The 27,038-nt window shown below is 47.2% G+C and overlaps 1 protein-coding gene across 1 annotated transcript in view; it reads left to right on the top strand.

Annotated features, from left to right (window-relative positions):
- LOC142879592 (zinc finger protein ZFPM2-like) overlaps nt 1-24,934 on the top strand; it is a gene marked incomplete at its 3' end in the record, with an annotated part of 57,274 nt that extends 32,340 nt beyond the window's left edge. The window contains exons 2-4 of the mRNA XM_076012983.1: nt 1,127-1,285; nt 8,438-8,539; nt 24,801-24,934. Of these exons, the coding sequence (XP_075869098.1) occupies nt 1,127-1,285; nt 8,438-8,539; nt 24,801-24,934 (395 nt within the window). The remainder of the gene's footprint in view (nt 1-1,126; nt 1,286-8,437; nt 8,540-24,800) is intronic.
- Nucleotides 24,935-27,038: the final 2,104 nt, after the last annotated feature.

Below are 27,038 nucleotides of genomic sequence, written 5' to 3'. Positions count from 1 at the left end.
CCTCGTGTGTGTGTGACAGGCAAAAAAAAAAAAAAAGAAGTGAGGCAGCGTTTAGCAGGCGGCACTTTGGAGGTCATTAAGTTTAAACTCAACTGCAGAAGGCAACTTTTTATTTCTTCTTCTTTTTTTTTTAAAGAAAAAACGTTCCTTGCTCGGAGTCTGTTATTTTAAAATACAGCCAAATAATAATAAAAAAAAACATTTTTTTCACTATTTTACTGCATATCCAGACACTGGGGACATGTTCCGGTGGTGAGGGAGAGGTTTGCAAGATCCACATTATCTTAATAACATTCAAATGCCGGGTGAGATGTTTTTTTTCCCCTGCCTGAACTAATACAATTCAGGTAGCCGTGCGGTAATTCCATCAGCGCCCTTGATTGAAGGAAAAATGGTAATATGCAAATACCAAAAGAGATGTACAGCTACGAGCAAAACTCTGAAATCATTTAGATTTAAAGAAATAATATTGCACAGAGGGGGGAAAACATTAATCACACGGAAAAGTGTCTCCTTTAAGATTGCACTGGTGTATTACCCGGAGGCATGGAATGTAAATGGAAAATCAACATTGTACCCTGTGATAAGGCTAACAAATTAATAAAAGTATTTTCTTTTCCTCCTTGCCTTGCTGATGCCCGGGTGGGAAAAAAAAAAGAGTCTGGAATAGAACTTTTTTTTTTTCCCTCCCCTCCCGCTTCTGTCCGTCTGTGTCTGGGTTTTGTTTTGCTGGCAGCGGGATTAAAATCTGCGCTCACCTTGGCTGCACACTGGCTTGTTTTCAGCAGTCTCAGTCTGGGGTTTTTCCATAATGCAAAGATGTTCTGAATGAACGATTACTATGCAATAATACATATGGGTTTTTTTTGTTTTTGTTTTTGTTTTTTTTTTACGTTTTTCTTTTGTCTTATCTGTGCACCAACTGTATAGAATTACGCGGCCCCACTGTAAGTTGCATCTGCGTTTATCAAGCAACAAAAGAAACAAAGCGAGGGAAGAGTTTTTTGTTGCGCCGGGGGGATGTGATGAAACTGCTGAACATCTTTCTCTCTCTCCCTTCTCTCTCTCTCTCTCTCTCTCTTGTGTGTGTGTGTGTGTGTTTCTGTTCGTGCGCACGCTCCCCCAGGTCCTCTGGAGGATGGCCTGGAGGAAGAGGAGGAGGAGTGCGTCTCCGAGGAGAACGAGCTCTTGGCCAAAGATGAGTTCTCGGCGGAGGAAAACTTCACCGCCGAGTTTGAGGCGGAGAACATGGGCTGCGAAGACATGGAGTACTTCTGCAACAAAGGTGAGGATTGGATCGCTCCCGGTCGGAAAAACCGGAGCCCCTTTGAAGGCCTCCTTCACAGGCGCGCAGCCGTTCCTTTTTCTTTCTTAGACAATATGTGAAGTGGCCCCCTCGTGTCGAGCATGAGAGGAAATGGAAAAAAATAAATAAGTCAAACCCTTGCCAGCCGTGTCTCGCAAAATACCTCAACGTGTTCAAATCAAACCTGGCACAACTTTGCGTGGAGTTTCTCTCGCCCCGCCGCCGCCACCGGTGCCCGCCCTGGAAACTGCCCATTTTGATATTTGATCCCAGCCGTCGGGGCCGAGCGAGAGCAGGGGTTTGATCTGAGAGGGAGATGGCATCGGCCGCGCTGGCTCTCCCTTCTGTGATAGCGCCCGTGAAGGTGCGCTACGTGCGCTACCAATGCACTGGAGAGCCGAGCACTTCCCTTTGAGCCTCCGCCCCCCCCGCCCCCCACCCCCGCACGCTGAAGCTCTGTGAACACTCGGCAGCACCTGCTACTTGCTCGGAGGTCCAGCACTATAAAGCGCCTCAGCGTCGCCAAATGCGCCCGAGTCCTCTTTGAACTCCAATTCAATTAGATTGCTTCTTTGTATGTTTGTTTCATTTCGGTCACACCTTGCCATCACAGGAGCTAATTTGCGGTCTGCTCCAGGTTACGGTGTGAAGATGACAGACTCGTCCCGCCTCGCCCCGGCCCCCCTCCTCCGCCCTCCACCACCACCACCACCCCCCACCCCGCGTGCCCCCCGGTCGCGTGCCTTCCACTACCCCAGGTGTCCCCGCTCCTGCTGGCGCGCGGGCGCCATAAATTTGACTTTTTAATGAAGAACCAGTGCTTTGAATGTCTGCCTCGTCCCTTCTCCCTTTCAAAGGGAAAATTGTTTGGAAATTATTTCTCCACACTTTCTAAACTGATGTGCCTCGTGGGATTACATTATTGCCGGGAAAATAAATCTTTCATGTTTCAGGTGGGCTATGCCCCGGTAATCGTATCAATACTGTTTCTCCTTTTGTTCTCGGGGAAAAGTCGAACGGCGCAATTGTTCGGAAATTGCAATTACCGACGTCGCCTCGGCTGCTTTACCCTTTGTCTCCGCCATAATGTGTCCCCGCGACAACTTCAAAGCCGAATATACGTTTCCGCAATAACCCAGTAGCAATGGAACAGATTGTGCCGCCGCGCACGTCGGTGGCTACAGCTGGAGAAAGAGTGCAACTCCTGAAAATCTTCAAAGGACCTTGTCAGCACCATTTGATATTTCCATTGTTTTGGTTAAAACCATGCAAGGGAACCGGCTTTTCAAATCTTCCTCCCCGTGTTTATGAATTAAGTCAAGAAGAAGTTGCAATCCCGAAATGTCAAATGCTATTTTTCGGAGACGCTCGTAATCTGCTCCTTGCCGTGCGCCAGGCCCAAGTGTCAGATATATATTTTTACGTATTCCGCCGCTATCTGAGCTTACAGTGGCTAAGTCCTCCAATACTTCTTAAAACCCGAGTGATTTGCGATCCAAATTTCTTTATTCCTCAAAGCAATTTGTGCGCAATCATCAGGTGTAGCCATGTTCCTCGTGATCCCTTCTTCAATTAGATCTATTTAAAACTAATGTCGGCGTGGCTTAAATTTACCCCACTTATGGCAAACTGCCGTGAATTAGTCAGGACGCAATCCTGGCAGCATTAAATGGTTTAACTGTGTTATTCCTCGACTATAGGAGGAAAAAGAGAGCCCCCCTTGATTAACTAAACCCTCTCAAATGTGATGGCGTGCTGTAATTAGCCCTGCGCGGACTTGAACGTGGGTTTTAAAGCAGCCACTCATCCCATGGCCTTTATCTTCGACTGCTTCCCGGAGAATAAGGTCTCCCGTGTAAGGTTCCTCCACTGAGCACTGACTCGCTGGTCTTAGCTTAGCCTTGTATCTGTGTAGTCACTCTCTGAAATGGGCTTGTCAGGGGGACCTAAAACCTCCATTAAAAGTTTCAGTCTATAATAGGTATTAAAAAGCTGTAGGAACACAAAGAGGAGTACCAATTTTCATTAACATATGAAGCACTTATTAACTTTGATCAGAGTGCGGTGAAGTAGCAAAGCCGCTTAAAGGCGCAAAGGTCAAGAAGTTGAATGCCACCAAAGACTCAGTCATTTGCCTTACCCTTGCAGAAAAGGGACTCCCCAGATAAAGTGCCTGGAGCACCTTGATGTCCCATCTTGGCCTTAGGCTTGGCAACCTCTAAATTGGTTGATGGTTGACTCCACAACCTGTTTAGTTAATGGTGTCGAGACTCTTGGAGGGTTTTCTTGCTCGCTGGGCTGCGGTTGAGACAAGACGTGTCCAGGGCCTCCCAGCTTTTGAAAGAAGAATGGTGCCAACTCATGAAAATAATGCACCCTGACTCTCCTGAAAACAATGCTTGAGATTTTGTGGGTGGTATTTCTCTTCACTTCTGGTTTTCTCATCGGCTCTTCAGCCAGAATGTAATTTTAAATATACACCAATATTGAAGTTTAGGGTTAAAGTATTCAATGTTAGACCTAAACCTTTGGCTACTTTTAAGTAACTAAAGTAACTGACTTCTTACTCTGCCCTTTAATTCATGCTAAGGGGTGCGTCATATTTTTGACGAGAGATCAATGTTTTGCAAATCTTGCAAATAAATTTTTACCTCAGATAAAGAAATCTTGCGTGTCCTTATAAAGACGTAAACAAAAACCTTTCATATTCTCCAATTGTAGAGCACGGAACATACTAGCCCTGGAAAAAAGGTTTATACAGACCAAAAAAAAAGAGTTTGACCTTTTCTGTGATTAAAACTGCTTTCCCCCGAAAACAACTTGTGCTTGTTTATGGAGCTGCACTTGTCAGGCGCCCGCAAAGATCCTTCATCTGTTAAAACACCTGCCTCCATCATTTTAAGAAAGATGCCTCTTTTTTTTTTTTATCTAACTTGAGCAAAAGCTTTTATTTTTACAGAAATTGTGAAATTTCACCTTGCTGCGTCTCGCCCCCCCCCCTCCCCTCCTCCTCCTTCTTTATTGTTGGCTATCTGTGAAGTTCAGCACAGGGTGTTGCCACAAGCTGTTCCCTTTGTGTGTTCCAAGCATTTGTCTGATGACAAACGACTTCCTTAGTTATTTCTGACAGTAAATTTACATGTCATTTCGTGTGTCTGGTTTCCTCAGTGTGAAATGCCCCTTTTTTAAAAACAATTTTTTTTTTTTTTCTTTTTTTTAGCACAAATGACTTGATTTTGATTCTGTTGCGGGTCTTTGTAAGTCACGGGTACATCTCTCTTTCGCATCACTCACCTTGAGTTACACACAATGCGGGCGGAAACATTTTATTAGTCTAAGTGCTGATGGCTTGCATACGCAGGACTTGGCAAATAAAAACCCCACCTTGAACCCTCAAATAACCCGAAAGTGAGTAATTTGACTCGCAGCATCCGGAGTGGTACAGCAACAAACAGAACGTGGCAGAATTAATTATGCCACTCTTTGTGTCACACTGGAGTAATCAGAATCTCCAGTAACACAGGAGAAAGGTCTCCTTGGCGCTTCCGCCATAGCTGCCAGTGCCCAGAATGGCGGATGTGGAATTTTAATGCACAGTTCATGCTGGAGAATATGGGGAAATGCTAATTTGCGGTGCGATAAGATGAATCGAGTCATCCCTTTAGCCCCATTTGACTCAGTGGAGGAAATTAATCATTAATGTTTGTTAAGTATGACAATCTAACTGGGCCAGATCTACATGCTCAGAGACCGAGGCGGAGGGAGATAAAGAACCAGGCTGCAGACAGGGAGGAAAACTGCCAGATTCTGTAATGATGGGAATTTATTGGCATTTAAAGAGACAGTGGCGAGGCATTTCGCTAATAGCCTCCCTTCCGTTGGAGTGCTCAGCCTGCCACAATTTGCAATGCAATTCAGGCCCATTTTTCAGATAGCGGAGGAGTCTTACAGCTATGCTTGACTTTGGTGAAAGAGGTTGCTTCCTGGAATTGACTTTATCTGTCGCGGGATAATCTGCATCAACAACCAAATGTGCAATATCAACCGAGTCGCACTGCCACTGGTGGGGGATAGCGCGGGGCATCCTCGGCAGCTAATATGACTTACTGAAAATCATTGGCAACCTCCAACACTTTGCAAGACTGTTACGGGTGCAAAATAAAGTAGCAGCGGGTTAAAGTCATTGAGCCTGGACTTTCGCTAGCCACAGCCACACAATCCCATATGACGACTTTAAAAAAAAAAAAAATAAAAAAATACCCAGGCTTCATTTTGCAGAAATTGCGAGCTGTCTCTGAACTCACTGGTCAGGATTAGAAGCGCTCTGAGCTCCTTAAAGTTGCACACGAGAGATTGACATTTTTCAAGGGCTTCCTTGGCAGAGACAATGCTGAAAGGGGGTGGAGGGGGAGGAGGAGGAGGAGGAGGAGGGGAAAAAAGCCAATATGACTTTGTTGCTACCTTGCTCCAGGAATTGTGTGTGTGTGTGTAAATCGCCCATAAGCTTATTGACCTGAATGCATGGCACTCTGCGTGTGACTGCGATTTGGCCGGAGAGAGAGCCGTCCTCTGATGGAGCGGCGATAGGGGCCCGATTTTAACAGCTCACTGGCTCCTCTTGCATGCCCGCCAACCCTGCACCCAGCACGATGCCTCGCCTCGCCTCGCCTCACCCCCCGCCCTCCCACCCCCCCCCACCCCTCAGCTCCCAGCCATCCCTGTCCCTTTCTGTTCCGCTCAGCCTCGCCTCAAACCTTTAAGTGTCTCCATTTTGATTGTGCGGGGAAATGAACCTGAGCCAGATGTGAAATTATGATCCGGGCGATAACGTGGAGGGTGATCATCGACGGTCCTCCTCCCTCGATAGCGTGCGGCCGAGGCGTCCAATTTTGGACGATGAAACAAGGCAGAGTCTCTTTTACTTATGAAGTGCAGCTCCACATTCTCTCCCGGAGAGGTCGGGATTCCTGCGTCTTTTAGAAAGCATTAAAAAAAAAAAGCGGGCAGTTTGAAGCTGTAAGCAAAGGAGTGCTGTCACAGCACGTTTTGCCTCTGCCCTGCTTTTCCTTTTTTACTTCTTTCCTTTTTCTTACCAGTGACATTTGTGCGGCAAACTTCATCAAAGCCCTGTGACATTGTTCCCTGCGAGGTTGCCTGGGCGATGGCGTTTAAAATGCATTGCAAACGGCGTCAGATAGAAGGCAGAAGAAAATCCTTAATCACTGCTTAATTAAGGAATCATCTTGTAGCTTCATTTCCCGGGCTGTAATTAAACACTTCCAATACGTTTCGTTACAGGGCTTAACATGTTCGCCTGAGATCAAGGTAGTGCCTTTAATGTTATCTCGCCCCGCTTTTTTAAACTCCGCTCCATTGGAAGGAACTGTTGATACACGCCTTTTGTTATCCTCGCCATAATACGAGCCGGGTATGCTAAAGAGGCTTCTGCGGCGGCGCCCGACGATAAATAGTGGCGAGGGGGTGGAATTTGCTTGAGTGCGCTCCTTGACAATTTATTGGCAGAGGTGGGGGGGGGGGGGAGTGCGTGAGAAATTGCAGGCCCAAGCAGACACTTGCACAGAGAAAACTGGGTCATAATGACCTCCTGTACTTTAAGTAGGGCATTTCTGCACGTTTGCCTTCGCTATCACCTTTTTGCTTCTTTTTTTTTTCCCTCCCCTCGATAAGCATCTCTTTTTGTGAGAGTTGGGCAAAAAAAAAAAAAAAGCAGTCACCCTTTTGGCAATGTTTGCTTCCTTCTTTGAAGTGAGCCAAAAAAAAATGTCCAAGAAAAAAAAAAAAATGCTGAAAAAAAATGCTCAACAAGCATATGTGTGTGCGTCACCCTAAAGATGAATCTGTCTGAGGATGCTGGAGGAAGGTGCTGTGTGTCCTGTGGCAGTTGTCACTATAAACGCATGATAGCAGACACTCCGAGATGCTTCCGAAAAGCCGTCGGGGGGTGAAAAAGTACGATAAACATCTGCGTGACAAGGCGGCTGCCCCTCCGTAATTGATGGTAGATATTTACTGCGTCTTAAAATATCTCGCCTCTGTCATTTGAATAGAGCCATATTAAAATCTGCACATCCGCGCCATCTCTGCCCTCTCCATCTCCCTCTCCCTCTCCTTCCCTCTCTCTCTCCTCGAGTGTGTGAAGTGTAGTAATCCATTGTAGTAATCCAGGCCTGTCCTTGACCGTGCACTATTGGGTTTTAAACATCAAAGGGACGAAAACGATGCCGATGACAAAAGTCAGAGAAACGATCTCCCGCAAACTATCGACCAGCACTCGGCGCCCCGAGCGGTGCTTCCTCTCTCCCACTCCAGTTTTGGAGAGAAACTGCCGCAGCCGCTGTGTCAAATGTGCTGGATTTACTCCGAGCGCCGCACGGGGACGCCTACTAAGCACTGATTTACGTGCCTATAAATTTGGAGTACAAACTGCGCTTACTGTAGACATGCAAAAAATAGATTTACTCCTCTTTTTTTTAACTTTAAGTGCCTCTTACGGAGCTCAACAAGGGCTCCAGCAGAGTTACTACGCCGAGCTCAGAGGCGGAGTTTGTTTAACAAGGTCTTAAAGCTCTTACACCTCACAGAGAGAGAGAGAGAGAGAGATACCCAAAAAAGAAATCCCGTAGCGTGGTCTGTGCGAGCCCCGAGACTGTAAATCAGCCCTACATCCTAACACACATTCTGGGTCGCTCCACAATAGATCAAACAGTAATAAATAGCCACCCCTCTCCCACACATTGCTTTCCTTCCTGTTCCATGGGGGCTTCCGCTCGTCCCTGCAAGCACTCACGGGAAGCCTGCAAGCACAGAAGTATGCAGCTGGACCCGGTGAGCTCACGGCAAACGTATGTATACAACACTATATATACAGCACGGTGACAATAGCCGATGTGGATTTAGGTTGGACGTAAACATCGCAGAGAAAGGTCGCAGAGCTGCTTGATCCAGTCGAGGGCTCTCAAATAAAAACAAAACGTGCACTTTAGAAGGGCTGCGCAGCCCATAGTAGGCTAATTCAATAAGGTGTCTTGAGTATTAAATCGAGTGGTGCTCATTTTGCGCTTCACGCGCAGTTTAACAGAACTCTTTGCGCGCCCCTCCCTCTGCCCGCAGGAGAGGACGACCCCAATCGAGACGCAGGAGAGTCGGAGATGGACACGCAGGCTGAGAAGACCAGGCACGCGGCCGCGGGTCCAGACGAATGGGATGGTCCAAGTAAGAAAAACCCCCATATCCACTTGTTTTTTTTGTTTTTTTGCACTGCAATGTGCTGGACTCACATAAGTCCTCATGAATGTTGGGAGATCCAAGGTAAGGATAGCGGGAAAGAGACGCCACAACAAGGCAACTTGTCAAAGCCTTGCCGGCCACAACTGACTCCATCATCCGCATTGTCAGTCAGACGGCACAACGCAGACGAAGCTTTCGAGTTTACGAGGCATTTTTTTCCTTTTAATCTTAGCCTTTCACTAAAAGGAGCTGCATCAAAGCGATGGACGGCGCGCAGAACAAGGCGGTTGCGCGGCAATTACTGCTCGGCGACGGCGCGCAGCCACACTGCTGAACACACAAAATATCGCTCCTTTTAATGCATAAAATGACCTCAAGAATTTATTGCAGGTGCATGCCTTTGTAAAAAAAAAAAAAAAAAAAAAGAGAGAGAGAAAAAAAAGAGCACGAGAGGGAAAAAGAAGAAAAGGGGAGGGAAGCGAGAGGGAGAGAAAGAGAGGGAGGGGGAAAAAAAGTGGATTTGGGCAAGTTGTGCGTGCGAGCTGGAAGCCCCCCCGGGGTGTGTATTTTATACTGACAGTGAATCAGCGTTATCGCACCTATCAGATAATGCATTTATCATTAAATTTCACATTTGCATTTAAATCTGGGGGAAGGAAATGAGCATTGCTGGCTAAAGATAAGGACGCCGGGACGACAGTAATAAACCATCACTGTGATCAGTCAGGAGACAGGGCTGAGGGGGTCAGCTCAGAACTATGGGGGCCGTGACAAAAAAAAAAAGAGAAGGAAAAAAAAAAGGAGGCATCACACACGGGAAGAAGGCCCTTTTGGGGCGGGGGAGAGAAAACGCTGAGCTTATAAATACGGCCTTGAAGAGCCAGGATGGATGTAGCGCGACTAGACGTACGACTGACTGTAATTATCCCTCACCCACCGCTCCCCCCCCCTCCCCCCACTTCTACTTAGCCATCAGAATGAGAATTAGAGGCTCAGAAACACACGGCTGGACAGGCCCGGCTGAGGGAAGGGAAGGGAGGGGAGGGGAGGGGAGGGGAGGGGCTTGGGTGTCATGGGAGCCAAGTGACTCCCGGGCTGCAGAGGAAGTGATGTAAGACACCGTGCCCGTTTCATGTTCTACTCAACCGCAGACTCCAGTGGTTATCTGGTGACATCCAGTTTTGACGTCCCCGCCGCTGCGTCCCTAATCTCTGCGGCATTACGAGCTGAAAAATGACTCTTCTAACATGGTGACATCAACACGCGGCAACATGTTACATTCACTGTGTGTTCACAATCATCCTCAACGTACTTTTGGAGCATCGGGAGCCACACCACAAAATGCTTAACATTATAATACTTTTTTTTATTATTTATTATTTCTCAGCTGTTGCTAGGGAAAATATACATATATATATATTTTGATTAGCATCGCTAGCAATGCTACCAAATATTGAGACGTGAGTCCTGACTCCTAAACTGAATAACGAGTAAAAGGCATTTTACAAAATGCCAGTGCAACCTTCTCAACATCTCCATGATATGCCAACCAATTAGTGAGTGACTTACATTGAGGCCGACGCGCTCTTCCTGTTTTCTCAATGGGCAGCACTGAGTGGGTAGAAATTAATCTGGGCGCATAATAATGCCATTCACTCTCCCATCATCGCCGCCATGAAAGGTCATTTCCCTTTTTAATTTTTCCCATTGTGCTGGAAAAGTCAGATGGGCATGTTATAATTTGAATAAAGAGGGGAATCAGACAATCAGATAGGGACATTTGAAATGACATGACTTCCTGTTCGAAGCGATTAAAAGCAAATTTATTTAGTTTGAGACTGTCTACCCTTTAATCTCACTGCAAATGTCCTGATAGTTCCCCACTCGGAAGTTCTTTGTTATTCTTTGGCTTAAGTTTAAGCAGGTGTGATTAGGATCGCCAACAGATAATTTTTAATCACCGGGCGTGTGCATCTGAATAGGATGTGTAATGGCCGTTACATAAAAAGAGAGTGAGGCCTTTTAATGAGGTGGGCTAACACGGAACATGCCCACCTGCCTTGGTGATTCCATTGAAGCGCCCGTTTCCCTTTTGCTGAGTAACAACAAAAGCCTTTTACAATCTACATCCTTTAATTGAACTTTTTTTTTGTCCTCGCGTTCCATCTCCACTTTTGTAACTTGTGTCAAGTGCTGTCCGCAATTTCCACCCTGTTCGCTGATTGTCTCGCCGTCTGAAACCGCAGAGAATGACTCACTATTAATCCGATACGGCTCTTCTGCGCGGCGCTGAGTGCCGGCTTTCTGATGTGGAACACCCAGCGAGTTCCCTTTCTCTCCACCGCGCCTCCACCAGTATGTCCTTAAGCAAATCTACGCGCCGATCTCGTGTCTCGCGCTCGTTTCTCGTCACGGATGTTTCGCAATCAGCCGCTGATTTGGGAGATATGGGAGCGTCACGCTCCTCTGTTCATTTTCACGGACTGGCGGTGATAGGAATCTGCCGGCGTCTCCTCCTCATTCTCTCCCACTTCCTCTAGGCTAATTGGGAGTGGCGCGCGTTAGCTAGCTAACTCTGCTAATGAACTTGTTCGCCGCCTTATCTGAAGGCTTGCTCGTGTAAACTACACCCCCTTTTGAAAGTCATGGAAATCAAGGCTTCGTTAAGGGCGCTCTAATTGTGATCCTTGTCATTTTTACTAAAAGCATTAAGCCTGTAAATTACCATTTGCGTCAGCGCGGCTTTTAGTCATACATAATAACCTTTAAAGCTGTTACTGTCTAAGTCAGGGGTGGGTATGGAATGGCCTTTATTTTAATACTACTGTGTGTGAAATTCTCTACTATATTACCAAAAAGTCGTAAACATTCTAGTGGTTGTAAACCCCCTTCATTTCTAACTTACTCTCATTTCGGCAGTGCAACATTGTGATGAAGACGTAGAACATTACTGAGGAGAAACTGCAGTAGTGACAACTGAGTTGTGTTACTTTAGCTTGTTTTAGCCCGCTATTTTTATTAGGTTCAGATTATTTTCAATAAATGGCACTAATTGAAACTACAGCAAGTCGAGGTGCAATCAAGATTATTTTAAACAAATTTGAAAATATTGTTTCATAAATCAGATTGGGACGATTGGATAAATCCCCAGACTACATTTCAGGATCTTTGGGTATTCAGACAACCTCTACAGTTACAAAGGACGAGGATCTAGGCCACTGCAGCGACCAGAGAAGCCAGAGATGGTGAGATAGCAGATGTAACAGAAGACGTTTGATCCCCCGGTCAACAAATCTCTCCTCCTGGCTGCGTCCGAGGTCCGGCTTGCTCCACCAGTCGTGCCAGCTGGGCAGCAGCGGGTGAGTTAAGGGTCACCTGAGCTTGTGGCCATCTGAGCGTTTACCTGATGGTCTTGCACAGACCAGCAATGACCAAATCAACCTACCCCCACACGCCGCTACAGTGGAAAAGACAATATCCACTCTTGTCCCCCTCCCCTTCCTTCCCCTTTTTAAGACATCAAACGAGCACATGCTCAGAAGTAGCTTCACTCAGATGTGAAAAACAAAACAAAAAAAAAACCCTCCTGAGTCTTATTTTTGACTCCAGCCGGCCCAGAAGGGTCTGTGACCGATCCATCTCCCTTAGCCCTGCAAAGAAAAACAATAGCCGCTGCAGGTTCAATGCACATATGTCATGCAAGGAGAATAGGAGGACCAGATGGCCGCGATACTGTGACAGGTGCCTCGACAAATGTTTGCGGCTGTCCGTGCCGCTATTTATATCGTGGCGAAACATAGACACGCAAATATTTGCAAAAGGACAGTGAGTCAAAAGTGGTCAACAACGCAAACAGATGGGATTAAACATTGTGGGAGTCTGGTACCTGAACTTTGTTTTATCCTAAAAAAGAGAGAGGAGAAAAGCTTTATTATTCTGCCAGGGAAAAAACAGGGAATACGCTCAACAAAGTCAGGAGTTGTTAGTGAATGGATTCTCCCTTCTCTCCCTAATTGTGTTCAGAAGTGCAAAAGAATGATCTCGCCTCTGCATCTGAGTCGCAGGGGTTCTTTATGAGCTGCATGGCTAAAAGCGAGGACACCCAAAGCAGCGGCCCAAGTGCCGCGGAAGAAAACTTTTCCAATATCCTGCGCCGCGACAGTCCACTTTAGCACAGTTCAGCGAGGTTTGCTCTCGGTAAACACGGCGCCTCAGAACTCGGCGCCCAAGTCCATTATAAAAGTCAGGGGTGTCGTCAAGGAAGGAGGGGCGAGCCGAAATGAGGGAGGCGGGGGGGGAGACAAACGGAGCGCCCAGATGCAGATTAGGCGGCAGAAGATGAGGGTGTAAAAGGGATTTAATGGTAGGATGGATTAGAGAAATCCTTGTAACAATGTTAAATAATTATGGTTCCAGCCGAGATCAAAGCGCCATTGATTGAACCCCTCAAGCCTTCAGCGCGCACAGTCTTGGAAAGCAAAGATTGGTAAACTAGTGCTCAGACCACTCCGGCTGCTCCAGTTAAATTGGATTGGAAATATTAGGATACAGACGAATCCTTCAGGAGGCTTTCGCAAAGCTTTTGTCGCCGGAAATGTAGCTTGGGAGCGGTATGAAAGGTTTGATAGTGTACTGTCTCGACAGGATCGTGAGACGAGGGTGTCGCAGCTGTCTCCGCTGATACCTAAAGCGTTTTAAGTAGACTTATAGACACACTTGACTGTTATATCAGCAAACTGGAAACTTTCAGCGCAGCCTTTCATTCAAGGTTTTATTTTTATATATACTTTTATATATATATATATATATATATATTTATTTTTTTTTATTATTTTTTTTTTTCCCCCTCTCTCTTCCCCCTTCCCTCCCGTCCTGTAATCAAGAAATTTGGACGTGCATCACGGAAATTCCCCCTCAGAAAAGGACGGTTTTTTATCTCCCTCCTCCAGGGGGTTTTTATTCAAAGTCTTCCGACGACTCGCACAACACATGAGCGACACCGAGATTGCCGATACCGATGATGAAAGTCCATCATCAGCTACCCACAGTGATGTAAAATTAAATCGCAATCAAAGTGCTGCGTGTAAACACGGTGCGGCTTTTTTCCCCCTCTTTTCTTTTTTTTTGCCCTCCTCCCCCAAACGCATCAGTTCCTTTTAAGACATTGCTGATTAAGGCTTCCGAGGGTACTGTATTATCATCACCTGTGTAGGGCAACAGCACCCTCCCCCACCCACGTAAACGAAAACACACACACACACACACACACACACACACACACACACACATGCGCGCACGCACACTCGCAAATTTACAATGTGTGATTATAATGATGAAATATGCAACAAGAGATTAGACAAATCACTGTACTGCCGCTGCTGCGCCTTGATGCAAATTTAGCCACTGATCCGTTATACTAAGAGGCTTTATGCAGGAACTTCATGGTTGTTAGTTATATAATCTAAAATGGGGCAAAATGCAATCACTGTTCTTATCATCCGAGGAAGATGTCACTATATACAGCCCCAGTCCCCCCCCCAACCCCCCCTCTGTGGATACGTGGGACGCGGCGTGCGAGAGAATGCCTTTAATAAGATAATTCACTTGCGACCGTTTTGCTCACATTTCAGCCGAATCTGTGTCCACTCACAATGCCGTCCCTTCTGTTGCCTTTTTACACCCCCCCCCCCAAAGACGACTATTTCTCATACAGACAAATCCGGGAGGGTATTCAGGGGAAAACAAGAGCCGCTGCTGGTAATGGTTGCGCCCCCCTGGGGACTTGACACCCATTGCGTCTTTCTTTAGCTCTGGGAGCCGTGTTTGTTCTGCTGCACTCAGCCTCCCAGGCGCTGCGGCTGCGGCTGCGCACCTTTGCCGGAGAGGTAGCGCTGTAATTGGTTGAATATTTGATGTGTGTATTCAGCATTAACGCGGAGACGGCCGTGCAAGAGACGCCCGGGGGGACGCAGGGGGGGCACTGGGTAAACTCCGGATTGCTTGACTGAAACTTGTGGATGTGGAAATATTCGTTTTATTTCTGCTTTTTTATGTATATATATATATATATATATATATATATATATATATATACATATATATAAAACTTGGGTGCATGTGAGGGACTTTTTTGGTTTGTCGTTCTTGCTCATGTGTGAATTTGTTCATTCCTCAAAAAAAGACGCCATTTGGTTTCATGTGTGTGGCTGTTTTACTTTCATCGGGATCCCCAGATTGTTTCTTAGTCGTAAGACTGTTATTATAATTTTATCTTCCTGCCAGACAGTAGTTTTTTTTTTTCCCCCTTGATCCGTAATTTGTTGCGACTGCCGCTTCCAAATGCTCCTCAGGAGGGTCACCGGATGTCACGCGGTGCATGATAATCAGTTGTTTCCAGTGGGCGGGACCTGTGGGATCTCCCAGGCTGGTCATGTGACTTGTCGTCCAACGTTAGATGACGCTTCTGAGGGAAGACTGCAGGGGGCAGTGAAACATGGAAGAAGGAAGAAAAAAAATATCGAGTTGAGAAGAGTGAATATTTCGAATCGTGACAATGCTTTCATCCAATCAAAGCTACTCCGAAGTCATTCCTGCTCATACATACAACCTTCGCACTGATGCCTATTGCCCCTCCCCCACCTGTGAAGCCCCTCTCTGGTGATGACCAGCTGGGCCCAGCTTGGCCCAGTGGTCACACCAATTCCAAGTCCTCCTCCTCCTTCTGTTTTTTTTTGGGGGGGCAGATGTGATGTGGGGGGTGCGGGCTGGCCTGTCAAGTGAATTAAAATACCAAATAATGGCAATAATAACGATAATAAAAAAGTTAATAAAAAAAATGGCATGTTCCTCCCTGATTGTGCGCCTGTTGTGGTATTCAATTATGCAATTTTCATTGGCATATTAATCATCTTTTCAACAAACAAGCCCCCCGTTAATTAAAGCAAAGCGTGGATAAAGACGTGTTGCCGGATCATCACTCCGTTTATCACCGCGCGCAGGCCCGCAGTTAAGTAAATTCAGGCTGTGAGATGAATTTCAATCGTTCCTCCTGCTTCTTCGCCGCGTGTGGAGGGCGCGGGCGTCGCCAGCCGGGTATTCAGTCGCGTTGTGTTCGGAGGTGTGGCCGGGGGGGGATTTTTTTTTTTTTTTTTTGGGATGTCATCATTTCCACTTCTTGACAGAGTTGAAATCTTAAAGGGCCCCCCTTCGATGTCGACTGCCGTGGTGGATAAATTTAGATGCTGCACCGAGGGCTGTGGAGCCGCATGACACAGGAAGCTCTGCCTGAGCTCCTCTTCTTCTCTGCTCTCTCGCTCTGCGCCTCGCTGCTAGTGCTGCTGCGGCTGCTGGTGGGTGGCGATGGCAAATATTCAGAATCTAGTAAGATACGCAGCTCCCTAATCATAGCTCGCTGCCTCTGCCGTCATCCAGTCATTAAAGTGGAGGCGCAGGGTTGGCGTGACGTCCTGGTGATGGGAGCAGCCAGGCCGCCGTGCGAGCACTTGAGTTGCGCCAGCGGAAGAGGAAGCGCCCCCCCCCGTCCCTCATTGTGGAGGCAGGCGGCTTTATCAGCACCGGGCTCAGCCACTTGCAAAGCTGGAGGACCAGTCGCCTCCGAACTCCAACATAAGATCTCTGTGGTTTGAAGCACTCGGCTGCTCTGCCCCCAGTGCAGCGCCGATCTCCGGGCACCGTCGTCCTCTGCACCGCATCACAGACTCGTGGCGGCGGCGGGGGGGCGGGGGGGGTAGGAAAAACTTGTTTCTGCTGCGTTAGCTCGAATCTAAATGCACTCAAACAGACTGTTGCGCTGGAGCAGGATCCCCACTGCGAGGAAGAGGAAGAAGGAAGGAGGAGGAGGGGAAAGAGAGGAAGAATGGATGGCGGAAAGAAAAGAGAAAGGGGTGGGAGGGAGGGAGAAAGAGGGGAGGGAGATGGGGAGAGAGAGAGAGAGAGAGAGAGAGAGAGAGAGAGAGAGAGAGAGAGAGAGAGAGAGAGAGAGAGAGAGAGAGAGAGAGAGAGAGAGAGAGAGAGAGAGAGAGAGAAGTCAAAAACCTCCACATAACAATGCCAGAGAAAAATCAGAACATTTTCCACCGAAAGATGGGCCATTTCCAAATCCTTGTGCCCTATCAGACAAATTAAAGTAAATCAAGCATGAAATGAAGCAGAAGAGCCCGGAGATAAGGCTCCTTTAAGTCGTTTACAGATTAGGACAGAGGGAGAGAGAGAGAGTGAGGAAGAGAGAGAGAGAGAGAGAGAGGGAGAGAGGTGCATCTGGTCTGTGCCAGTGAAGGAGGCTAGTTTCTCATTTCACAATAGCAGCCTGTGTATAGGATTACTCTCCCCTGTCACCGACATGAGGAGCAGTGGGGGGAACGGGCGGCCGCAAAAAAAGAGAAAGAGGCAACGTGTCTAAATGTGTTCCCGCTGAAGCTCCTGCGTCCTCGAACCGGGGGCGGCGGCGTCGCCAGATGTGACGCGCGATGAACAAACACGTTTCACCCGTCGTCGTCGTCGTTTTATTTGGGTTTTTTTGTTTCCTCATTTCAGTCGCCTCTTCACCTTCTCCGCCGCTCGAGCGTCTTCATCACGGCGCGCTGGCTTGAATCGACTTGAATTGGCCCGGGGCTGCGTCACGTGACTGTCTTGGATCAGGTTGGGGTGGAGGGTGGGGGGGTGTAAGGTGGCGGTGGGGAGGGTGGGGGGGGGGCGGGGATGGGGCTGCAAATTCTGTTTTCAAATTAAGATTTTATTTCGACGTGGGCGCGGCTCGGCGGCGCCGGGCGCTTTAGCGCGCGGCACTTCAATTTTCCGTCTTACATCAGCAGATTAATTGCTGTTTTATTTTAGCGCTCGCAAATAATCGAAACGTAATTACGGCGCGAGTCGCACGCCGAGCCGCACGCACGCACGCCCCCATCTTATTTATCCGACGCACCAAAAAAATGCACAAACTCCCCGCCGCGCACTCACACAGTCACCCACACGAGGCGCAGGGGGCGCTCCGCTCTTTGATGCCACCCGTCAAGGCTCCCGCCGGATCGCGTTTCACTTCCCCGCCCGCGTGTCTTTTTCTGGGAGCGACGGCGAGAGGTGGGCTCGGGCCGCGGTGCCGGAGACGAGAGCCGGGCCCCTGTCGCCGGGAAGCCGCTCTCAGGAGCCGCGACCTTGACCTTGCAGGGCCCCGAGCCTCAGGTTTAGCTCCTCTATCGCGCTATCGCCAGGCATTTAAAAATACTCCTGGAAACTCAATGATTTAACCCGCTTTTACGCTGTTCACATCAAAACTGGATGAGGAAAAAAAAAAAATGCTTAATCCATCTTATCTGTTGACTGTCAAACTGCGCTAGCTAAAACCTACTCACAAAAGACAAGTAGGTCACCCAGGAAAAGGGGGGAGAGAGTGAGGGGGAAAAAAACACATCTCGGTGTTACTCAGGGGAAGTTGCAGCCTGGTAATTGACTCGGGAGGAGATTCAGGAGTGCTTTAAAATAGTCTGGAATTAACTGCAATATGCCAACACTTGGAGGTAGCGACGGTTTTTAAAAATGTCTCCAGCTATAGAGTTCTTTCTTTAGAAATTCTTGTTCCAACCAGTCTCTATCAGTTCTCCTATCCAAGTTGAACCTGCTCATAAATTGTAAATTTTGTTAATAATGTGCTCCGCCAACTTTATCTGCAGCGAGGCGGCGCAGATAAAGAAAAAAAAGGAAAAAAAGCAACTTCCTTCCTCTGGCTTCAGCCTTTATCCATCCATCTTTAACGAGCGCACCGCCAGTGCACACATCAATTAGTCATTCACCCTGACAACACTCAGGTGTACCAACGTCCTTCTGACGCGTCTCAAATTTTCTGAGGAAGCCTTTTTTCAAAAAACAAAACAAAAAAAACAATCTGATTGCGGCCGAAGTGGTTGCGTGTCCTCTAGATGCTGTCGGCGATACGGCTGTATCTCTGCGTGAGGACAGTCATTCTTTAAGTTTTGCCGTCTCCCTTTACATGCCATCAATAGAAATTGCTGCCTTTCTCCAAAGATGGATGTCTCCGGGTCGGCCGTCAGCGGGGCCGCTCGCTGACTTCGCCGAGGAGACAGACAGAGCGCTCAACAACCGATTTATTACAATTGCTCAATGACACCGAGCGGCAGGTAATGTACTGCAGCTTTTCCCCTTCTTCTGCCGCGTGTAAGCTAATTCCAACTCGCCCCGCTCCAGGATTTATACCCGTCCAACACCGGCGCTGGTGGTAAAGTGGTGGCGGCACGGCGGAGGGTTATTACGGTTGGACGGATGGGCATGTAGACCAGCCTCAGTCCTGTTGCAGACCTGCAAATAAGGTTTGCCCTTTCATTAAAAGAATAGTGTTTGCTCTCTGGCTCGCAGGCCGAGATGAGAAGAGCGATAACTCTTGCTTATCTGCCTGTTAAATATAAGGCCAGAGCCAACATCCAGTGAGGTAAGATTGGCACAAGAGAGGAGATTGGCTTGTTTTATAGTGGGAAAAAAAACCTTCCAAATCCTCTGTCAGTGCTCTCACTTTGAGGTGCATATTGAATGAAATGAACAGTTCAAACTCAGGTTTTCTAGGGGTTTTAGTCAATGCTATTTCTGGCTCGTAGGCATTGCCCATCGGAGCCAAGACACCATAAATACATCATTTAACATGATTAATAATTATTATTATGAACAATATTATTATTTTTTACTTGTATTCTTATTATTAGTAGCAGTAGTGGTAGTAGTATTTCTACACAGCGTGGATCAGAAGACACCTGTAGTCAGAACCATCAGAAAAACCAGTGCAACCAACTCCAACTGGCGTATTCCTTAAAAATTCCTGAATCCCTTCAGGCTGTCTGGGGGTGCAGCTCGCAATTTTGGGCCCACTGACTAAAAATCGGTTTAGACCCCTTCCCCAACCCCTCTCCCATACATAGCGTATTAATAACAGCATCCTCTGGGGGCCTCCAAGGACTGCTGAGCCCACAGATTTGTCCATTTGCACCAGCACGCATGGCCTTATGATTGACTGCAAAGAGGCGATGTGAGATGATGCGTAAACACGTGTGTAATATCTATGCATGGGATTTGGTATCCTGATTGTGTTTGTCAATGAATTAACTTCGCCACGCAAAGGAGGAGGTCACATGAGCATGTGCTGTGGTATTTTTGGAATCACTGATGGTACATTGTACAGAAGGCAAAATCTGCCCCCAATGGCGACTTTCAGCCAAAAGCAGCCACGTGTTGTTGGGTTCACGCAGGTTTCCAGGGGTGGGGTTGGTCGGGAGGAGGCAAGGAGTAGTATGGCGGCTGTCGGGGTCCTCCAGTGTTTTTAAAAGAAGCGCCGTCCTCCGAGATGATAGTGCGGGCTGCGGGTTATAAATGATGCATTTTGTTCCCGGGGACCTGATAATAGCGGTTTGTGTAGCAGGGGAAGAAAGTTCATCGCTCTCTTATCAAAGCGCTGCGACATTTCTCCCTCAGCTGTAAAATTTCATATCACATATCTGCCTTGAAGATGTGGCACCTTTTGTTGAACTGATACAGAGCATTCCATTTCACCCCATATGCCTCCCTCTCACGCTATATTAATTTATAGGCCATTTGCCGGTGCTATAACACGGCCTGTCAGCGGAGATGACTGGAGTTCAACGAGACGTCTGCGAATTGCCACTCACAGGTTATTGAACTTTGAACAGCAGTCATTTGTTTGCTTTGATTCAAAGGTAGCACTCGATATCAAGGGGGATCATCTGCTGTGTGAAGCTCAAGCGTATTTCCCCACTCGTCTCTGCTCTCGTGGCTCTTTGTTTCCCCCACAACACCGCCCCACGGTTAACACGCTCGCGACAACTACAGAAGGTGGAGTAAACCACGAGCCCCGTAATGAGACTCTTTTTTTTTTTTTTTTTTTTCACATCCAGGGCAATTTCTTCCCCTTGAAGCCGTCTCTTTGAACCAGTTAAAGAGGTCAGATTCGTGTTGGAAATAGCTCGAACAGATCAATGGCTTTAACTAATGTTAATCTGGAATATGGAGCCGATGATGTCATTCGTCATCCTTGGCCGTCAGCGGGGTCTCCTGGGCAGGAAGTGTACGGAGAAAATTAGTCTTGATGTCCGGACACAGTCACAGCCAAATATTCATCTATTAAAGATTCGTTTAAATTAATCCATCATTTAAAAAAACACAGAGGAAGAAAATTGCTTAAGCTAAGAAACCTGACTAATAATAGTTCCCATTTTTTCATTATTTAATTTCATTTTTGTTATAAAGCTTTACAACTGTACTAAATTTCCACCACTAAAAAGCATTATCAAGTTGCTGCTTCCCTGTTTGTTTATAACTGTGATGCCATGGGAGGCAGAGATACAACACAGCAGAGGCCATTTGGGATGTGACACATGCACTGGAAAAGTGGGCATTCCAGGCTGTAGGTTAAACAATGTAAAGACGTAACAACGTTTGAGGTGTAAGAGTTGAATTCCATCCAGCGCAGTCATTGAAAAGTGGTAGTTCATCACTGTGTGGCTGTCTTGTCTGCCGGTAGTCAGCTGTCTATGGCGTTCTTTTAGCCTAAGCAAGCTAGCTGGCAACCTGCCACTGGCGGTCATTAGCATTCACTTGTATGGCATGAAAAGAAGAGATGTGGTTCTCTACTTCTCTGCACCGCAACAGAACAGACACGCGTACACGCATTAAATATACAAAAAAACAAAACAAAAAACAAACAGATGCCAGCGTGGTGCATCTTGGGTGCTATCTGAGGAGGATCTCTCCACACAAAGGGACATTCATTGGTCTGCCAAGTATCTGCAGAGTGCAGGAACAGACCATGGTGCCTAGCGACAGATGATGATCTTATCAAATGAGGAGGGGGTGAGGGAAGGTGGGAGTGGGGAGTGAGCGGTGGTCGACTCGTTGGGGGGGTTGGCGGGGTCCGGTAGGAGTGCGAGGTGAAGGTGGTGAAGTGAAGTAGGGAAGTGGGCGTGGCCTCAGGGCCACATCGCGAACCCTCTGATTCGCTGAGAAAAGTTGAGACGACGTACGAAACGGCAAAAAAATAGAAGAGACAGAGAGGCCGAGGCACCGCCGTAACATAAAGTGGTATCGCACCCTTGATTACAAATAAAAACCGCAGTTGACACGCATCTGTCTGTATATTTTTTTGGTTCACTGTCGCCAGAGCTCGTAAAGGAAATACAGGCAGAGCGGGAAAAAAAAGGGAACTAATTATTCATCCATGGCCGTTTCTTTCTGTTTTTTTGTTGTTGTTTTTTTGTTTTTTTTTGCAGAGATCTTTCACTAGTATCTGCAACAGATGTGACAAGCCATCTGTGAGCCAAGGTCCTCAGGCAACATTTGGTGTGAGATGCACACAACTGGCGCCCAATCATGGCCAACCGCAAACGGCACAAATTGAATCGTGCCCTCTCTTTTTTTTCACCTAACATCGCACGTTGGCCGCCCTCTTTTTTTCCTCCCCTCCTCGCCGCACCCCACCCGGAAACGGAGAGAAGAAAAGGTAAAAAGCGAGGAGAAAAAAAAAACGTGATTGCGCAGCCGGGGGTTGGGTGGGGTATGAGGTGTGGGTGTGTGTGTGGGGGGGGAGCAGTTTGAGCAGTTTGTCAAGCGAGGCTAAACAGGAAGTCGCATCCGAAGCGGTTAAAGGCCGCCGGTCTTATCTGAGGACAAACAGAATGCATCAAGCGGTGGCTGTTGCTCTCAGTGATGAAGACCAGCTGTGCGCCAATGTTTAATTATTTCCCTGTAATGAGCTTACACACCTCGAGCGCAGCACCGGGAAGACGGGCGCTGCGGCGGCGGGAGCACAGGAAGGAGGGCAGAGCTGAAGAAGCGGCGCGATAATGGCGTCCAGATTGACTCGCTTTGGTTTTTTTTTTTTTTTTTTTTTTTTAGAGAGAGACGACGGCGGCGCGTCTATTTTCCCCTCCGAAAATATTTTTTATTTACATGTATCGTGATTCTCTACCTTCTTGGCGGGGAGGATTAAGCCGCGGAGACGTTAAGCATTTTTCATTGCGGCCAGATTAACCGCCGCAGATGGTCACGTGATCAGCAGGGCGTCGTTTTTTTTTTTTTTGCAGCGAGGGGCATAAGCATAGAGCGCATTTTTCCACAGCGGCACAACGGGGTGCGGACACAATGGCACGCGGCAGATACACAGCTGATATTTACGCGGCGGAACGGGGATGAATAGGTCACTCCGCCGCGTTACACGTCAGAAAGTTCAGCGATCGCTTTGGGTCCCATTCATGGCGAAAACCGAGGGCCCCGAATATGTATGAGCCATGTACGTGTGTATGTGAACAAACGGGTTAAAAGACACAATGTTTACAGCTCATGTTGAGTTTTGCCCGAATAATTATGCACTGATTGTGGCGGGCTGGTTTCCAGCTAAAGGGCAGTTGGCGCAACCGACTGTGCACTCCGAGATTAAAGGCATAGTTTGGAACATTGAAAAGAGTTTTTCTGATTTGTGTAACCTCATGCATCTGTGATCAAGCGAGGCATGGAAGTAAATTCCTGGTCCACAGAGGTGGCGAAAGTATTCGCATTCTGGACTTCAAGGTCCAGTGTGTAATATTTGGCTCACTTTATGATTTTTATATTGGTAAAAGTTTAATATTCTGCCCATAAATACATTAATAATAGTGTATAATCGCAGTACAATAAAAGTGATTTGGTTTTCCCACCCATGGAAAGGTTCTCATATATTTATATAAACATAAACATAGAACAATAAGAGTCTTGCTACCAGTTAGCTGCCATCGTGCACCACCATATTTCTAAGGAAGCCTGTTTGGACAATTCTGCTCGTCTGAGAACGTGTTTTATAATAAGGGTGACAACTCACGTCTTCAAATAAACCAACGAAGAAGAAGGTAGACAAGGTATCCAGGTTTAGGTGCACAGGCCACTGTAGTTCACTGTCAAGCTCAGGAGAGGGAGGGAGAGGGAGGGAGAGTGAAAGACGCTGCAATCTGAAATGTAGCTACTTGATGTCGCTGTTTCTTCTTCATAACCTCAATATATGTCACACTTGACCTTTAAGTAAAAGGACGGATACTTGTGTAAAGAAAAATACTTAGATAAAAGTACACATTCAACTCCTTTACTTAAGTAAAAGTAAGAAAACACAGGTTCTGAAATGTGCTTATTTGTATTTTACTCTGTGCTGAAAATGGACTGACGAGTGACCCCAAAGCTGAGGTACTCTAAAATAATCTCCCTCTAAAACACCATCCACTTTTATATTGAACTACACAACGGTTAAAATGGCTCCACTTCAAGCAATTACAACTCTGATAATAAGTGAATTACTTTGAACAGAATTTATCCACTTCAAGCAACAACAAGAAAGTACAGATAGTTAACAAAGTATTTGTATTTCGCTACTTCCCACCACTGCTGGTCCAAATTCTTTCTTACTGTTCGATGCTGATCTCATACTCTCTGTATATGGAACAGTGGAGAAAGGTCAAGCCAAGACGTTTAAATCCTCACCCTTTCTCTGTCGATGGCAGCCACTCGGAAATGCAGGCCGGCTGAGAGCCGTGCGCTGTCCCTCTGTTAGACACACACTCGCACACTGAAAGAGAAGGCCGGGGGTGGTGGGAGGAGGAGGAGGAAACATCCTCTTCTGTAAACTACGCCACAGCCTGTCCTGGGATTTATCATAACTATTTGATTAATCACCAGTCCCAAAATGTACGCTGAATCTAAGAGATAAGATAAGTGGGGGGTGGAGGGGTGTTGGGGAGGTGAGCACCGGCGGTTCCAGCAGCGCGATCCGGTTTCACTCTTAATTAACTGGAGCTCTGCGCTGCGCTAACGAGGGCCCAGCCTTCCTGGAACAACAGAAATAGGCCCGCCACCGGCTGCTCTCCACCCACCACCCTGAAGCCAGCGAGCCTGCGCTGTCTCACAGAGATTATCTCAACACAAGACACCTCTCAAGTAAGGTTAGCACGCCGTGCGTCTGAGGAACACCATCAGATGGCTGCTTGCTCGATTTGCTTATCCACTTTGAAAACGCCTGGCTTTAACCTTCACAGCCCACCGCGGGGCTTTGACACGCGTGCAGGTTGGAGGGGAGAGGACAATGAAAGAATGTCACTGTGATTTGATGTGGAACTTGTGTGCTATATGGAGCAACTATGGCTGACTGCTTTGGTTCCCGGTGTGTGTGTGTGTGTGTGTCTCTCTCTTTTTTTAGGGGAGCTGGATGCCTTCCTGAAAGATGGCGAGCGTCGCATCCACAGCAGGCAGCAGCTTCCTGTGGGCACGACATGGGGACCGTTTGAGGGGAAGATTGAAATGAGCACTGAGAGCACTGCACTGGTAAGTTTGGTTTGTTTGTTTGTTTTAACTGGTGTGCTGCAGAAAGTACTAAACTCTGGGAGGAAATCCAAAGTAGGGACATTGAATGACGGTCCAATGGCTTGATGGACGTATAAAGAAAACCAAAGTGACTTGGATCAGCGTGATGAGTCTTTTGATTTAAATGTGAGGTGGCTCAGGTAAGGTAGGTAGGGCCAAGCTAGGGGAGTTCATTTTTATATCACATTTCATCCCCAAGGCAAAATCAGAAATCAGAACAAAATGAAAGTAGTTAATTTTGAATGAACTTTAAACATACCAAACAACCCAAACAACAAGTAAAGAAACATTCAATTCTCCTCTTGTAGCACACCACAAGCTCCCTTAACAGTTTGCCTCAAATGTCATGAAACTTGCCTTAAATTATTAGCAGCTTTTGATATGGCAAAAACTTTTTATCGGAATGTTTATTGGTCGAACTGGCAGTGCTACGTGGGAAAAAAATCAGTCCGTCTTTCAGTTGTTTCTTGGTTTCTTGGTCTCAGCCACAGAAGAACGCGAACGGTTCCGGCAGGGAAAACGCTGCTCACACCCGAGGGATCCTTAACGGCTGTGATGAAATCACTTTATTCGGTCAAACTTAGCAGCGACTGAAACGTGATTAACAAACGGTCCGACATCTAAAGACCATATTAACGGCGAGTCCCACGACGTTGAGAGCGACTGAGGTGACTCCTCCGGGATCCAACTGGCCTCCCAACAAAAACCTTTGAAGTGCATCTATTTTAGCCATTTAATCTGCATATTTCATGACAAAACGCCTTTAATTGGCGGGGTTTTCGGAGCTTAGACCGTGAAGCCGCAATTGAAACGAAGCCACCAGCCATTATTTTTGATGTTGCTCCGCGCGCCGCGGCTTTTATATTTTTATATCTGCCGTCTCACGGATCCCAGCGGAGGCTGGTGTTGACCTGCTGCTCTCGTGGAGTAAGTCCTCCACAGGGTTTGATATTCCATTCTGCATTTGGATTAATTAAGAAATTCCTATTAAAATGGTAACCAAGCTCACTCCTCATCCTGTTAAGAAACATAAGGAGAAAGTCCGCGAGGATTTCGGCCCTCCCCCGGTTTTTCCAGAGATTTCTCGAAGGCGTCGCTCTATTAAATCATTTCCAGAGCGGTTTTGGCTGTTTTCTAAGCTCCCCTCTTGGTTTTTGAAGTCATCAGTGGCTTTAAATAACTCAGGCCACGTTATAGCCATGAAATATGGCTTCTCTCAGGGTAAAAGCCAGTTATCCTTGGGTGGAAAAGTGATTTGACAGAGCAACACCTCCGAGTCGCCTCGCAGAGTAACACACTCCATATATTTCCTCGGCTATCTCTGCATGAATTTCCCCTCCTGTCCGAACTCATCCTTCAGGTGTCCCACAAGCAACCCCGCCCGGTCACACAAAACATCTCTCTGAGAAAAAAAGAAAAAGAAAACCTTTCGGCAGGCGGGAACGTTACAAGTTGGTCACACGGAACGCTCGGCGAGCAAGACGCACAAACTAATTGTTGCTCTCGGCGAGACGAGCTCCTCGCTAACTGCCCCCCGAGGAATTCGCCGCTCGTTTCCAGACTCTCCTCAGGATTTTTTTTTTCCCTCCCTGCTCTATGAGCAGGTGCTGGTCATCACCTGTAATGGGCTGCGGAGGGGTTACACAATGTGCCAACCTCCCCCTGCAATTAAAAAGCGGCGGAGGAAGCTTTGGCATATTGCCTTTAAGGTTCTCGTGTGCGCCTCGTCTCCCACGGGGCCCTTTCAGTGCCCGTCGACTAACTTTCAGCGCTCAGAGTGCTGGCTGTTAGCAGCTTCTCACTGCTTCTCATTAAAGGCTGGGTCAGACCGTCTGGCATGTTTTGTTTTATCGAGCTCCCTTCAAGGGGGCTCGGTCGTCTTCCTCTTCTTTATTTTGTCTCTGTTTCCTGGATGCAAAATTCACCCGAGACTCTCAATTTTTGCACGTCAGCGGGGAACCGTACTCATTTACAAGTAGCATCGATTTTTCTCTGTTTTTTTTTCTCCACCCCCTCAGTCAAAGTTCTTGTTATTGGGTTTGTTAAACACGCCGCCCCCAGGAAGGACGCTGCA

The sequence above is a fragment of the Nelusetta ayraudi genome, unplaced genomic scaffold, assembly GCF_046127955.1.
Source record: "Nelusetta ayraudi isolate G7.1 ecotype Tasmania unplaced genomic scaffold, CSIRO-AGI_Nayr_v1 ptg000136l, whole genome shotgun sequence".
In the NCBI taxonomy this organism is placed as follows: Eukaryota; Metazoa; Chordata; class Actinopteri; order Tetraodontiformes; family Monacanthidae; genus Nelusetta; species Nelusetta ayraudi.
This window is presented reverse-complemented; position numbering and strand designations above follow the sequence as displayed.